Source organism: Clupea harengus, unplaced genomic scaffold, assembly GCF_900700415.2.
Source record: "Clupea harengus unplaced genomic scaffold, Ch_v2.0.2, whole genome shotgun sequence".
NCBI lineage: Eukaryota > Metazoa > Chordata > Actinopteri > Clupeiformes > Clupeidae > Clupea > Clupea harengus.
In genome coordinates, this window is record NW_024879943.1 from 36,049 (window position 1) to 49,987 (window position 13,939).

Consider the following 13,939-nt stretch of genomic DNA (forward strand, 5'->3'; position numbering starts at 1 on the left):
CACACAAATGGTCAGCAAGACCCTCCCTGTCTGCTGACATTCACACCTTTTCCTATAGGTAGACCCCCCCCCATGCCTATCATGCCCCCAACTTACACCGTGAACCAGACCACAGACACACCAATTATGTTAAGTTGTGTATTCTCTTGACTATAACTAAAATGTAACTTGTATGCTGAGTGTGTTGTGTTGGAGAATGGACATCGTAGATATACCAACCGCTACGTGTGGTGAGAGAACGGAGCAAGGAGCATTGAGGAGACATTGCAGCCTTTGAAGACAAGACAAATTGCATTTACATTTAGTCATTTAGCAGAGCTTTTGTCCAAAGCGACGTACAAGGGAGAGAGCAGTCAAGCTAAGAGCAATAAAAAACCTGGTGTAACAATAAATACTACTTTACATTAGAAATAGAAAAACGACCTAGAAAGGAAAAAGAAGTGCAGGAACGTAACTGCTGAAGTGCAAATTAAGCCCTAGTCAAGGGAGGTGCTCTCTGAAGAGTTGGGTCTTCAAAAGCCTCTTGGAGGTAGAGAGGGATGCCCCTGCTCTGGTAGGCAGTTCGTTCCACCAATATATTGCCCTTCTAATGAAAGTTTTGATTGTTTATCTGACAAATAACCAATTAATGGGGGCATCATAAGCACTTAATGTCTGATGAGATGTTTGACAAATAAAAAAAAATGTTTTTGTCTGGATCTATGTTATCTATTTGATGATTTTATAATAAAAGAATGTGCATCATATCCAGTGTCTATGGGAATCTTTTACACTGACTTTATTAAATGTAGTTGGATATGAATACATGCCACTTGACAATCCACAATAGGTATATATTTTTAGTGGTCTCGCATTGGAAGTGTTCAAAGTTTCACCATCAATAGACCTACTCATCCAATGTTTTAAATTTTATATTTACATTTTTTCGACAGTGTTTTGGTGGAAAACCTCTGACAGTGGCATATTACAAACATGACATGAACTCATAAAGCCTCGAACAATAAATTGGGTGTATGAAGTGAGACTTTCCCTATGGATTTGTCATGGCAGTGTGTCTCCTCCGAATCACCAGGTGGCAGTATTTATGTTTGAAAGACACATTTCCTTCGGCTAGTTGAAGCTGAAGCCCTACTGGGTGGATTACGACAGGATTTCGGAATTCGAAAGTATCTTGATTCTTCGCAACATACGATAAATCTGTCTTGGGATATTTCACCTCCTATCGGGGAACGCAAAGATGATGGGTGACGAACAACCGAAGACCCTGTAAGTTAACTACAAACCTTGCTATTTAGCCGGCTAGCCGTTTTTTTTTCCTGGGCTAAGTTTGCGTGCACGCTAACGCTAGCAAATAAGCAATAAGGAAGGAAGTTCCTTAGCTAGCGCTAGCTTACTAGCATAGGTGTGCTATCCGCGGTTAGTGAAATACAACCAATATTTGATGATAACTAGCAGTTAGCCTCTAAAGAAGATGGCTAACAATGAAAGTAGTGTGCGTTTTTCAACAAGAATTCAGTAGATACATAAAGCTACCACCTAAGTTAATCATGCCCCGCTCATGCGTGGCAACTTGTAGCTAATAACTGCCTAACGTTAGCTGGCTCAGATGGGCATGCAGTAAATTCATTAAGGTTATTTACCCGCTAAGAATAAGCCATTAGGAAACTGTTAATCAGGTCTCTCTAATGCATTTAGTCCTGTTCTGTAGTTTTGGAAAAAAAAATGTCTTGTTAACAGCACTGAAGTAGACTAATTATGAAATGCTAACTGGTAAGAAACGATTTTTCGTTGGAATATTGCGTGTTGATTGCCGAAGCCATTCGTGACGTGGCCTTGGTTTTTGATACATAGCTAGGTTAGCATGGCTAGCTTGGTGCGGTGAGTTCTCGCTATCGCTGAAATCCTTTCTCTCGAATGCTAAGGTACGTGGGGAATCTTTCCCGAGACGTGACGGAGGCCCTCATCATGCAGGTGTTCGCCCAGATTGGCCCCTGCAAGAGCTGTAAAATGATCGCCGATGTAAGTATTAAGCAGTTGGCTACCACAACATGTAGTAATAAGCATTTCAACGGAACAGTTAACCAAGTGTCTGTTATGCTTGCCACATTGACAGGATGTCGTTGTCTCCTTCAAGTCTGCAGGTAATGATCCTTACTGCTTTGTGGAATTCTACGAACACAATCACGCTGCTGCCGCCCTGTCTGCTATGAACGGGCGTAAAATATTGGGCAAGGTAAGTTGTTGTTTTCTAGGATTTCATTCTAAAGCCTTCTGGGCAAAAATAGTGGACAACATGTATTTTTTTCGTGTACTAGACAACGTACAGTCATTTGAAATATTTGCGCACAAACGAACCCGAACAGGTAAGTAGCCTCTTCTGTCCTAGCTTTAAATCGCAGCGACGGTCTCACAAGGACTTGTTTTGGTTTTTCAGAACATCTTGTGCATACAACATGCATGCCTTTTGTTTTAATGCTTTAGTGAGTAGGTTAGATGTTGACATTATCAGTTGTAGTTTCTGAAGAAAGTGGCTCATCTGCAAGGAAAATTTCACCTATGAGTTTTCACACATTCTTGTAGTCAGATTCCATGGACTTGTTTCGCTCTTTTTTCCCGTTTAGCTATGTAATAAGCATAAATATGGCCTCTCAATTTCTGAATAAAGTAAAATGCCAATCCCTTCAGGTTGTGTTGTTCATCCGCCTTGTCCCAAGATCTTTCTGTTTGTATTTGGCAATTATATGCCGTTTAGATTTAATTGTATTGTTTTGTGTTTGGGATGAGCATGGTTTTTGTTTGATATTTTTTGTTATTTTTTTTGGGAAGCCTGTTTGCTATAGCTGGTGCTCTTGGTGGAGTTCAGTGCAGGTTTGGATGATTGTGGTGTCCATTAAGCAGCGTAGTAGACACCATATTGTTTAGCACAAGAAACAAGTGGAGTAAATGTATTGATATATTACCTTTATTCGGCACAAAGAATATTTTTCTGGATTCCATAGACCTCAGCATGAATGTGAATTTGTCCAATTTCACATCAATGGTCCTGGTCCAGTAGTGCATTCGTTTTCCTGGAAGTCCTCTGTTTTGTGTGGTGTTCAGCTTTGTGAAATGTGCTCCAGCCAGGCATGTTTACCTGTGGACTCTTGATTTCTGAGTTGTTCAGGCTTCTTACAACGTCTGACCTGATTGAGTCGGCAGCACAGAGTTCCTGTGTGCACTCTTATATGTGAGAGTATTTCCTTCGTTTCTTTTTTTGCCCTGTCTTTGTCCTAAATCATCTTTGCACTAAACTCGCACACCTGCTGCTTCAGAATAGTGACAACCATGGTAAAAATATATTCAGTGCAAATATTTTATCCTCAACAGGTATTGAAGGCCCAATTGAGGAGTTATACAAGTTGATAAAAATCACTCTGTTGTAAGTCACTTTAGACCTTCTACTCCATAGATACATTTTTTTCCTCCAAGACCTCAGTTTTTTTTGTTTTTTGTTTTTGGAGTGATCAGGTGTTTTTTTTTTTCCGTCCCACATTGCATTAAGTGATTCAGTGGTTCAATTCAATTAGCTCATGCCGCTTAACATCACAGAAAGTGCTATGGTGGTTTATGCAGAGTTTCAAAAGGGGTCATGCGTCATGATGTTGTTTCTTTCTCTCTGTCTCTCTCCTCTCAGGAAATGAAAGTCAATTGGGCCTCAATGCCGAGCAGCCAGAAGAAAGACACGAGCAGTAAGAGACCCTTCCGTTACCCTTTTATTCTTTTCATCAGTTCAAGTGCATTTGAAATGAGCTGAACGAGGCTGCACTTGTTCGAATAAGCTGGTATTGCTTTGCATTGCAGTTGAAATTCTCCATCTCCGTTCACAGATCATTTCCATGTCTTTGTCGGTGACCTGAGCCCTGAAATTACCACAGATGACGTCAGAGCTGCCTTCGCACCATTTGGAAAAATATCGTAAGTTTCTGAAAAGATGCACCGTGAGATGAATTTGTTATCATTTGCATTTCTACAGAAATAACTTTGCCTCTTGCCCTTGCAGTGATGCTCGTGTGGTGAAAGACCTGGCCACGGGAAAGTCCAAAGGCTATGGCTTTGTTTCATTCTTCAACAAATGGGTAAGTTGAAGTTATAAGTTTGGTTTGATGGGTGTTCGTGTGTGTTTTGACCATTTGTTTTATTGCAACCTACGCCAGAGCTGCAGTCCTACTTTTTGAGAGTTTGCCTGTTGAACTTTTCCTTTTGTTTATACAGTACTTGTGTATGTGGTTGAAAAGTCTGAGTAAGTGCTTGATGTTCTCCGTCATTCTCTGGGCTGGTGTTTAGGATGCCGAGAACGCCATTCAGCAGATGGGAGGCCAGTGGCTTGGGGGTCGACAGATTCGTACAAACTGGGCCACGCGGAAGCCTCCAGCTCCTAAAGCCACCTCTGAGAGTAAGTATAATAAGTCTCTGTATGGAACACGTTCTTGAGAGACTTTCTTGCATACATGACTTGAGAAACTCCTGAATATCGAGTTATCTCTATGTTAAGTTGTGCAATGGATTATGCGGCCTTTGTAATACCTAGCTTTGCTTCTGCTGTGCAATTCATTTTATGTTTTAAACAATAAATGCTATGATGCATGAAGCAATACGTAACATGTATCCTCTTTGTTTTTGTAGCTAATGCAAAGCACCTGTCCTTTGATGACGTGCTGAACCAGTCCAGTCCTAGCAACTGCACTGTGTATTGCGGTGGGGTGGTCACTGGTCTCTCAGGTCAGTCTGCTGGGTTACTTTGTCATAGGTATCCATTGTATATTTTTATGAAGGGAAAACACTGTATGACTCCATTTTGTCTTATTTCAGAGCATGTGATGAGGCAGACATTCTCACCATTTGGCCACATCATGGAGGTTAGGGTATTCCCTGAGAAAGGCTACTCTTTTATAAGGTAGGTCGCATGGTCATTCAGTGTGACACAGTGCTTTTTTTCTTTTTACAGCAAACCATAACCCTCTCTGACCAGTATCTACAACTGTTATGAAACCTGTCTTAAAAATAAATAAATAAATAAATAAAAACTGGTCCTCAGATGATTGAACTATTGTTTCATCTCGTTTCTTCCTTCCCAACTGTGTGAAATCGGTGATAAAAGGATTCCAATATGGCTACCTGCCAGGCTGTTAATCAAAATTACACTTAATACAAATACTGTGAGGAGCAGGGGAACGTTATTTTAATAAGAAGCTTAGTTGGTAGCCATGTTTTGTCATTGATTTCACACAGCTGGTAAAAGGGAGACAAAAGAAAAGACTTGATTTATTTCAGTGGTGATGGAGTTGCACGAAGTACGTTAATGGTATTTTGGCAGCTATCTGCTTTTCATTAATTTCATCAATTAGCTGCCTGCTTTTCAGTTCCCTGCTAATTTCAGCATAGCTTTAAGTTCTTGAGTGACCTATCTCTTTCACTGAGGGAGGCCGGATATGTTCAAGCATGCATTGAGATTCATGATGGGTTTCCACACTACCATTTTGTGTAAACTAAGGCGTTGCAGACAGAGATCTCATTAGCTTGTCTGGCCGCAGGTTCAGCACCCACGAAGAGGCAGCCCACGCCATCGTCTCTGTGAACGGTTCATCCGTAGAGGGACACACAGTCAAGTGCTACTGGGGCAAAGAGACACCGGACACAATGAGCCCCATGCAGCAGATGCCTCAGGTACATCTCTCTCATTCTCACATGCCCATGCTGAGTCTACAGTATTTAGTCATTGATCTTGATTGATGACTTCAATTCATTTGGATTAAATAACTATTAATCATTTCAGTTGTACAATGTTGTCGTTTTTTGTATGCAATATGCGTTGACTTGTTTCTTTTATCTCCCTCCATCATCAGCAAAACAAGGTAGGCTACACTGCCCAGCCCTATGGCCAGTGGGGTCAGTGGTACAGCAACACCCAGCAGATTGGCCAGTATGTGCCCAATGGATGGCAGGTGCCCTCCTACGGCGTGTACGGCCAGGCAGCCTGGAATCAGCAGGGTTATAAGTAGGATGGAGGATAATGGTGGGGTGGGGTGGTAAGGCCCCGCACCCCCCCCCCCTTCACCAGGGTTCCAGCCAAAACCACCCGCCGGACCACAACCCCAAGCCCTGCTGTAAAATACACAACCGGCAGAGGCCTGAATTTGTCCACCAAACACAATATACTTAACATTTACCTTTTTTTTCTCACGAAAGGAGATTGATCCCTACATGTCTGTCTTTTTTTTCCTTTACTTTAAAATGCTGTGTAAATGGAACACTGCTGCTTTTTTTTAAACGGACTCGTTACTTATTTTTTGTCTTTTTTTTCTTTCTTTTTGTTATTACTGTGTATTTTTCTTTTGGCTCAATGATGGTAACATCTCTAATGAGCCGCCAATTAGATAAAACTCCCAGTTCTGATCCAGAAGTGATTAGGACTCGTGGATTGATTTCCTCTGTCGGCCCAGCCTCCTGACATGGCGGATTGGTGTGGGCACCATACGCTTCTCTGTTTGCAGAGGCATGTCACATTTTTTTTAAGTCATTTTGCATTCTTCCTATGCTTATTCATAACATTGAGAGAGGAAGTGAATGGTCAGAATATGGTCCCATAATTTATTTGTATGACTTTCCCCCTTACTGAAAGATAACGAGCACCCTCGGTATGTTAAACCAGTGTATTTTCTTCAGATATCATGGGGGTGGGGGTGATCTTTCAGGACGCAATTGAGGATTGGCTTTTCCCCTGGTCTGTATTGTTTTGTTTTGTTCATGGGTTACGTTTTTAAAACAAACAAATCAACAAACAAACAGGAAACATGCCTTTTTTGTTTTCATAAAGAAACATTTGTTGTGTATGAAAACTTGTGTATGACATTATGAAAGATGCTAAAAATCAGGTTGTACTGCATTGGAGACATATTAGTAAATTCATGTATGTGAAAGATTGATACTGTGCTTTTTTTCCATTCAGTCCCTTCACGGTTCTGTTGAGAACATCATTTTATCTACCATCTAATCCGTATTGATCCGTAGAGTTCAGATATGCAATTTTAGCAAAACTATTTTACATTTCTCCTGTTTGTTTTGCACTGTAACATTAGTAGACCAAAGACATCTATGGCCACAGTAGCTAAATTATTTATAACTGTTGAAGCATTGAAGATGCTGGTACTAATGTTTTACGTGCATCACAGTACACATTTAGTTGTAATAAACCTGTGTTTTACAGGATTAGGAGGTCCCCGATAAATTTACCGTTGTCCTGTAAATAATAAACAAACTAAACCATTTCAGAGCTTTTAGCATTTAGGAAATTGTTCTCCCTCCAGCTACATTGACTAAAACAAACAAAAAAATTTACACATGGCAATGTTCACCGATGAACTTCTCTTCTCCAATCTTTCCTCAAGGTATTATACTGGTATTCCCACAGGAAGTTAGAAAGAATTTGTACTTACTCATCAACATGAAAGTTCCAAGGAGTAAAATTTTTGATATATTCCTTGCATGAAGAAAATTCTAATTCTTTAAATGATATCCTGTCTTTCATTCTGACTTTTTTTTTGTTTTTTGTAAAATAGCGTAATGGAAATTTCCCCTTAATTTGTAAATACAGCAAAGGACGACATGATTAATTTTGTTGCCTTACTTTAGTAGTAGTTCACTTAGGTTCATCTTAATGTCAAGGCAGTGCCTGAGGACACCTACAGAACAAAATCTTTTTTTAAGGGGTGTTTCATTCCTGGTTTTTGAGATATCTATGCTACTTTGATCAATACTTTCTTGCTTTGTCTGATTAAAATGCTGATGCATGGACAAAAAAAAAAAAAACTTGTTGAAGTTTGATTTGCTGTCAGGTTGACCTCTTTCACAGAAATGATTTGCTAACCTCTATAGAAGCATCAGCAATGGCCTTCTATGATACTGTTGCTAGTGATTTGTCATCTCGGTGTTAACAATTGCAATAGCTTGCAAGTTTTTCAGTGTTGGTCACCATGACCACATGGAACCTGCAGTCTTTCAGCATGTAATAAAAATAGAATGTCACATTATATGATGTCACAGTATGCACTTAATTCTATTCCTGTTCTACCTGGTCCAGTCTCAGTGGATGGGTTAATTTGATCATGGTATACATTGACCTGGTTAAAAAATCTGTATTATCCGATGTAGCCAGCTAGGCAGAAGAGGAATACCTGCACACCACCAACTAGCCTTACCCTTGTGGTGTGTCTGCTTAGAGCCTCCCTTGTTGACATTATGAAGGCCTTTAGAAAACCCGAGCCACATCTGCTCCTCCCCTACTGTGTCTACCGTGGCCACCGGGTGTGGTGGGTCCATCTGTGCTCCTCTCTGTCTGTCTTCCTGGGAGGGCTGATGGTCCTTCTGCTCATCAGGAGCTGCAGCTGGGGCCTCAACAGTGTTGGCACTGTGCGGCCTGGATGGAGGTGTAAACGTCAGCCAAAAGTAAGTGCAAGATAGTGGGTTTTTACATACCTGTGTGCTTAATGTGTATGGGTATTGTCTACTGACCCCCCCACCACCACTAAAAGCACATACACTTAAGAGCCCTACATCTGACTTCAGTTAGTCGGACTATTTGCATAGATATTATAAATTATGCTGGATTTTGGTGTCCGTAATAGGCTTTGACGATCCACTTCCGCCCGAGGTCTGCTCTGAATGAATGGGTTGTGAGGATTAATTCTGCTCAGCAGGTCTCGGGACAAATCCTGGTGAGTCATGGCTTGAACTGATAATTGTTTTCTTTTCCAGTCAACCTCAAACACCATCCTACACTGTAATGATCTGTAATCACTCTATTCGAAAGTCATGCTATCAAAAAAAGCGTTTATTTTTATTTTGAAGTATTTTGTTCTCTGCCTGTCTTCTTTTGGCGTCAAGATGGTAATTTTCTTCTGCTTCAACACTGGATCATTCCTGATGTATTTACTCCAAACAGCACAGTAGGTATGATTTTGCCATCAACTGAGTTATTTTGAAATGGATAGGATGGCTAATGTCTTTCCCCTGGGATCCCATCTCCTTCCCTAGACCTGTAGAGTATTGCATAGAGGAGCATGGCATTTCATTTTTCATAGACCTGGCCTTCAACATTGTCCATCTGCTTCATTTTGGACTCAGGGTGAGTGAGGCCTCTACTGCCCCCTCCCTCATTGTGCACTTGAAAAATAAGGCCACAGTTTATCGAGCTATTTTGTTTGTTGGGACGTTGATCATTCACCAGTGAACATGGTACATTATTACCAGTTTCTTGCAGCTCAGGATCAGCTACAGGTTTGGGTGGAAATGAAGTCACTAATAGATTTCTTCACCATCCCGCACCTTTTCATCACGCTCTTCACACGGCGAGCATGGCTAGGTGAGGTGGTCTCAGAACACCTGGTCGTAACTGATGTGAACAATGTAATGTAGTTGCAGGGTAATGTGTTTATCTAGTCAATTTGTGGCTGAACTGATGAGCTTTAAAATGATACATGTGTAGCCTTGGCCAGCCTCTCACCAGACTACGCCACCCCTTGAGCTATAATAGAGAGCAAGGGGAACTCCGTCCCAATAATGGTCCAACACAGGTTCTTTGGAAAGATATAAAAGATTAGGTTTATTATCGTTTCTCGTTAAAACAAGGTGTCACTTTGGTTGTCAATAAATAAATACATAAATACATTAAATGGACTTCAGGGGAATGCTCCAGCCGTTGGGTAAGAATCCGGAGCCACTGACACACAGACTAACAGGGGCCTGCCTCCAATACCACACGTGAAGGAGAGCACACACTACTAGCTCATTGGCCACACCACCTCAAGCGCACCACTTGGGCACATTAAGAAAAAGGGGTTCACACTTCACTGCACATCTTATCAAAGGTGAGAAACTATCTTAGAGGAAAAACTGGCCAACCTGTAATCTAGGCTAGGGCCCCAAACGATACCCAGGCTATTGCGGCAGGGGAGATGACACAGGGGAAACAGATAACAAATTAATGAAACAAACAAACAAAAATAAACCCTCTAACCTGTGGCTCACAATATCCTCTTAACCACATATACACACCTAGGCCCCCAGGCTAGAGGGGAAAACAGAGATACATATATTCTAAAAGCAGCACCCGGACCTATAACAAACTGGAAGAGAACAGCAGCTAACAATGCTGTATAGCTGTGTGCTTCAATAGCTTCTTCGCTGTCTAAACAGCTGCACCCGAGAACGTCATGCACCTGGTATCTCTACGCTGCCAGCAACTACAATAACCACCGCACTACGGTCGGACACAAACACACGCACTGATACACTGACTGCTACTTAACACGTTGCGATGCATGTAAACGGGATATGGAGTGCAGTTGGTAGGGAAGACCATAGATATATATAAAGGCTAGATGTCTCGTCCGCGTTGCCAGCCAACGGAGTCGAACGTCCGCACATGGCGGCCATCTTGCCCCAGGCAGCTCGCTCACCCATCACATTGTGTTGGTAGTGGTATGCACTTTTTAAATAACCATAACTTGCTCAATTTTCAACCGATTTTTAAACGGGTTGGTTTGTTATAAACGTCAGAGATGTAGTTATGACACTGCATACTTATGAATAATTATGTTATTTTCTTAAAAATATCCAAAAAGCATCACGAATTATAACCACGTTAATAACGTTGGTAAGAAACCAAACCATTTGTAAATCCGTTGAAAATTGAGCAAGTTATGGTTATTTAAAAAGTACATACCACTACCAACACAATGTTATGGGTGAGCGAGCTGCCTGGGGCAAGATGGCCGCCATGTGCGGACGTTCGACTCCGTTGGACGAGACATCTAGCCTTTATATATATGGGGAAGACGCTCAACTCGTTCCTGTTGGCATCCGCTCTATAACACGCGTGTCGCTGAAGACAACGCTCCAGAACGCGGCTTCACTCCACAATCAGCAATGGACGGCTACCGGCATAAGGACCCAAGGTGTATATATCTATGCCTGTTGGCACTAAACTAATTGGAACCCAGCCCAAGCCCCTACTAGTGACGTACACACAGGAGAAAGGTGACAGAGGTGAATCAAAATAAAAGTTCGCTACACCCATTGGTCCCACCGGCTACACATGGAAAAAAAGTCCATAAATCATGCAGTAAATAAACAGCTAATAGTCTCAAAATAGTGCTTTCTATATTAGTGCATGGCCAACTGAGCCTTTCTATCCACCGAGGTTGTTCACCTGTCAGTTAGCGTGTTTAGCTTTTCTAGCTTGTGGTCATTTTTCAAGTTTTTCACTGCTCCTGTGGTTTTGCATGCTGTTCTATCCTATGACTTCTGCAGGATTGAGATTCATCAGGGCATTGTATGCCTTAGAGTTACCGCAGATTCTACAGATACTTGGCATACTCAACGGCAAGTATGTGTGAGCACAAGCCTGGGATAACTGAACTGCTGTACTTTTAATGTATCCTGCCAACCTTACTATGCTTGTATAACTAAAAATCCCCATGCACCAAGCCACATAACTAAGCATTACTCATCACAAGTAAACACATACAATTCCCAATATCAATACAAATGGGATACAGACAGTGCATGTTGTACTGTGAAGGAGGGTCTTTATGGATCTGGGGTACAGCATGCGGCATATTTTGTGGCTGTCGCCAGCCGGTTGTGCACTGTTGTGTATCCTGCCACCCTTGCTTGCTCTAAGGGGGTTCAGGCCCTGGGCTTTTTACATTTTATGATTTTGGCACTATAAAAATGAAATTGAATTTAATTCATCTAGAACTGGATTAATAATCTCACAAATCTGCAACCCCTTCTTTCTCATTTCTTTAACAGTACATCTCTGAAGTTATCCCGTCTAGTTGCCATTCTGGTAGCAACTCTTCTCACCTCTGCCGGTTTTATCCATCTGGTATGTCATCAAGCAATAGCACTACACAATTAGCATAGTCAGCTGCTTGCAGTTGTGTAAGCTAGCACATTCAGTATATCTGTTTAATATTTAAACTCTTCAGGCCCACACATGCGATTAATATATGCATGTAGGCTAGTGTCATTGTATTGGACAGTCAAAGGATGCACTGTAGGAGTTAATGTCACCCCTAAGTACATTCTATCCTGTACAATGGGGGCATGCATGGTTGATATTGAAATTAGACAACGTATAGACGTGACACCTGCCAGTTAGCATATAATCCTTGATAGCGGTCTTTCCTTTTCATGTCTCATGACAGCTTGAGAGCTCAGGTGACCCCTGGCTTGATTCCCATCACAAGGGACATCTCAGCTTCTTTGATTGCATCTACTTCCTTGTGGTCACCATGTCAACAGTGGGTTATGGTGATGTGTTCATGAGCACAACACTGGGCCGCCTGTATATCACAGGTTTCATCGCCATTGGCCTGGTAAAAAATAAACACACATGCTAACATCACCATCTTCCTTCGGCTTACCTTACCCCACTCTGGTATATATTTTTGTACGTCTCAAGTGTCACTAACCTTTCGTTCTCCATAGGGCATGTTTGCTACCTATGTCCCAGAGGTTGTCGAGATCATTATAAACAGGGAGAGATTCAGTGGGCAATACAAAGATGAAGGAAAATTGTACGGCTTGCTACATTACCATTTACACCCTATACAGTGTACCAACGCACAAATCCCAGATTCAAATAAGACAGATAGATAGGTAGATAGATAGATAGATGGATTGAATGCGTTATTTTATAGTGATGCTCAGCATAACTGTGTGGTTTGTTTAGACATGTAGTGGTGTGTGGACACATCACTCTGGCCAGTGTTTCAGCATTCATGAGGGAGTTTTTCCACGAGGACAGGGGAGAGGTTAATATCCGGGTGCTTTTCTTGGGAAAGTGAGTATTAAACAGACTTCCGATACTATTTAATTTATTCATGTTGTTACATACGCCATTAACGATGAATCACGTCTCAAAGTCCTTTGAGGCACTCGAGACCTGATAGCCGATAGGTAATTCAGCTACATAGAATTTCCATGTTCTTTTTAACACACTCTATTTTTTTTTGCAGTTTTTGTCCTGACCAGGAATTGGAAGCTTTCTTCAGTAGGTGGTTCATGCATGTAATTTTCTACCAAGGCTCTGTGTTAAAACGGAAAGACCAGGATAGAGTGATGGTAATGTGGCCTGCATACATGCACACACACACAGACAGTCACAAAGTGTGAATATACATACATATATGCATACATAGAGCCGTCCGCATTTCCATTCGCCTACTTCCATTTATTTTCTTCTTCAGATGGATAAAGCGAATGCTTGCTTGATTCTCTGTGACAGATATGCCACAGACCACCACAATGAGGATGTCACTAATCTCATAAGGTAAAATATTCTCCCTCTCTCATTCCCTAGCATATTATTTATTTAGTGTCTTCTGTAAGTTGATGTGTCATTACATCTATATACAATTTGGACATCAGGGTGATCGCAATCAAGCAGTTCTACCCCAACACCAGAGTCATTGTCCAGATGCTGAAACACTACAGCAAGGTTCGGATCAGCACACAAACTAAGAGCACAGTACCCACCACACGAGTCTAAGCAACACCACACATCTCCACACCACACTCACTGTGCCACCATCACCTCACCAGGCTTACCTGCAGAACGTGTCCAACTGGGAGTGGAGCAGGGGCGATGGTGTCATCTGTCTAGCCGAGCTCAAGCTGGGCTTCATGGCTCAGAGCTGCCTTGTGCCGGGGCTCTCCACTCTCCTGGCCAACCTCTTCAGCATGCAGGGTGGCCCGTTGGAGGTAAGTATGCATAGGCCTGGGTAATGAACACTGCTCTGGATAGGGTGGGCATGTCTCGGCTACTTGTAGGCAGAACGATCGTAAATCTCTAGGATGCCAATGAAATTCACCCATACACAATCACAGGTAGAAA

The 13,939-nt window shown here is 41.8% G+C and overlaps 2 protein-coding genes across 3 annotated transcripts; both read left to right on the plus strand.

Moving 5' to 3' along the window:
* The first annotated feature begins 1,087 nt into the window (after positions 1–1,087).
* On the plus strand, positions 1,088–7,845 carry LOC122130853 (nucleolysin TIA-1-like). Of its 2 annotated transcripts, none has more exons than XM_042705667.1 (11): positions 1,088–1,266; positions 1,923–2,019; positions 2,114–2,233; positions 3,674–3,728; positions 3,867–3,954; positions 4,040–4,115; positions 4,324–4,432; positions 4,663–4,758; positions 4,849–4,933; positions 5,571–5,703; positions 5,883–7,845. In XM_042705667.1, exons 1-11 carry the CDS (start codon positions 1,238–1,240, stop codon positions 6,036–6,038), a joined length of 1,044 nt encoding a protein of 347 aa, XP_042561601.1. In that variant the 5' UTR covers positions 1,088–1,237; the 3' UTR covers positions 6,039–7,845. The 2 variants fall into 2 exon arrangements, with proteins under 2 accessions (XP_042561601.1, XP_042561602.1); XM_042705668.1 differs by having other exon boundaries at positions 1,089–1,266; positions 2,135–2,233.
* Positions 7,846–10,979: 3,134 nt separating this feature from the next.
* On the plus strand, positions 10,980–13,806 carry LOC122130854 (calcium-activated potassium channel subunit alpha-1-like; the record flags this gene model as incomplete). The annotated part of the gene is made up of 9 exons (XM_042705669.1): positions 10,980–11,422; positions 11,851–11,926; positions 12,249–12,419; positions 12,532–12,620; positions 12,776–12,886; positions 13,062–13,167; positions 13,293–13,375; positions 13,474–13,543; positions 13,648–13,806. Coding segments are annotated over exons 1-9 (969 nt in total), but the record flags the coding sequence as incomplete, so codon positions are not given.
* Between the last annotated feature and the right edge of the window lie 133 nt (positions 13,807–13,939).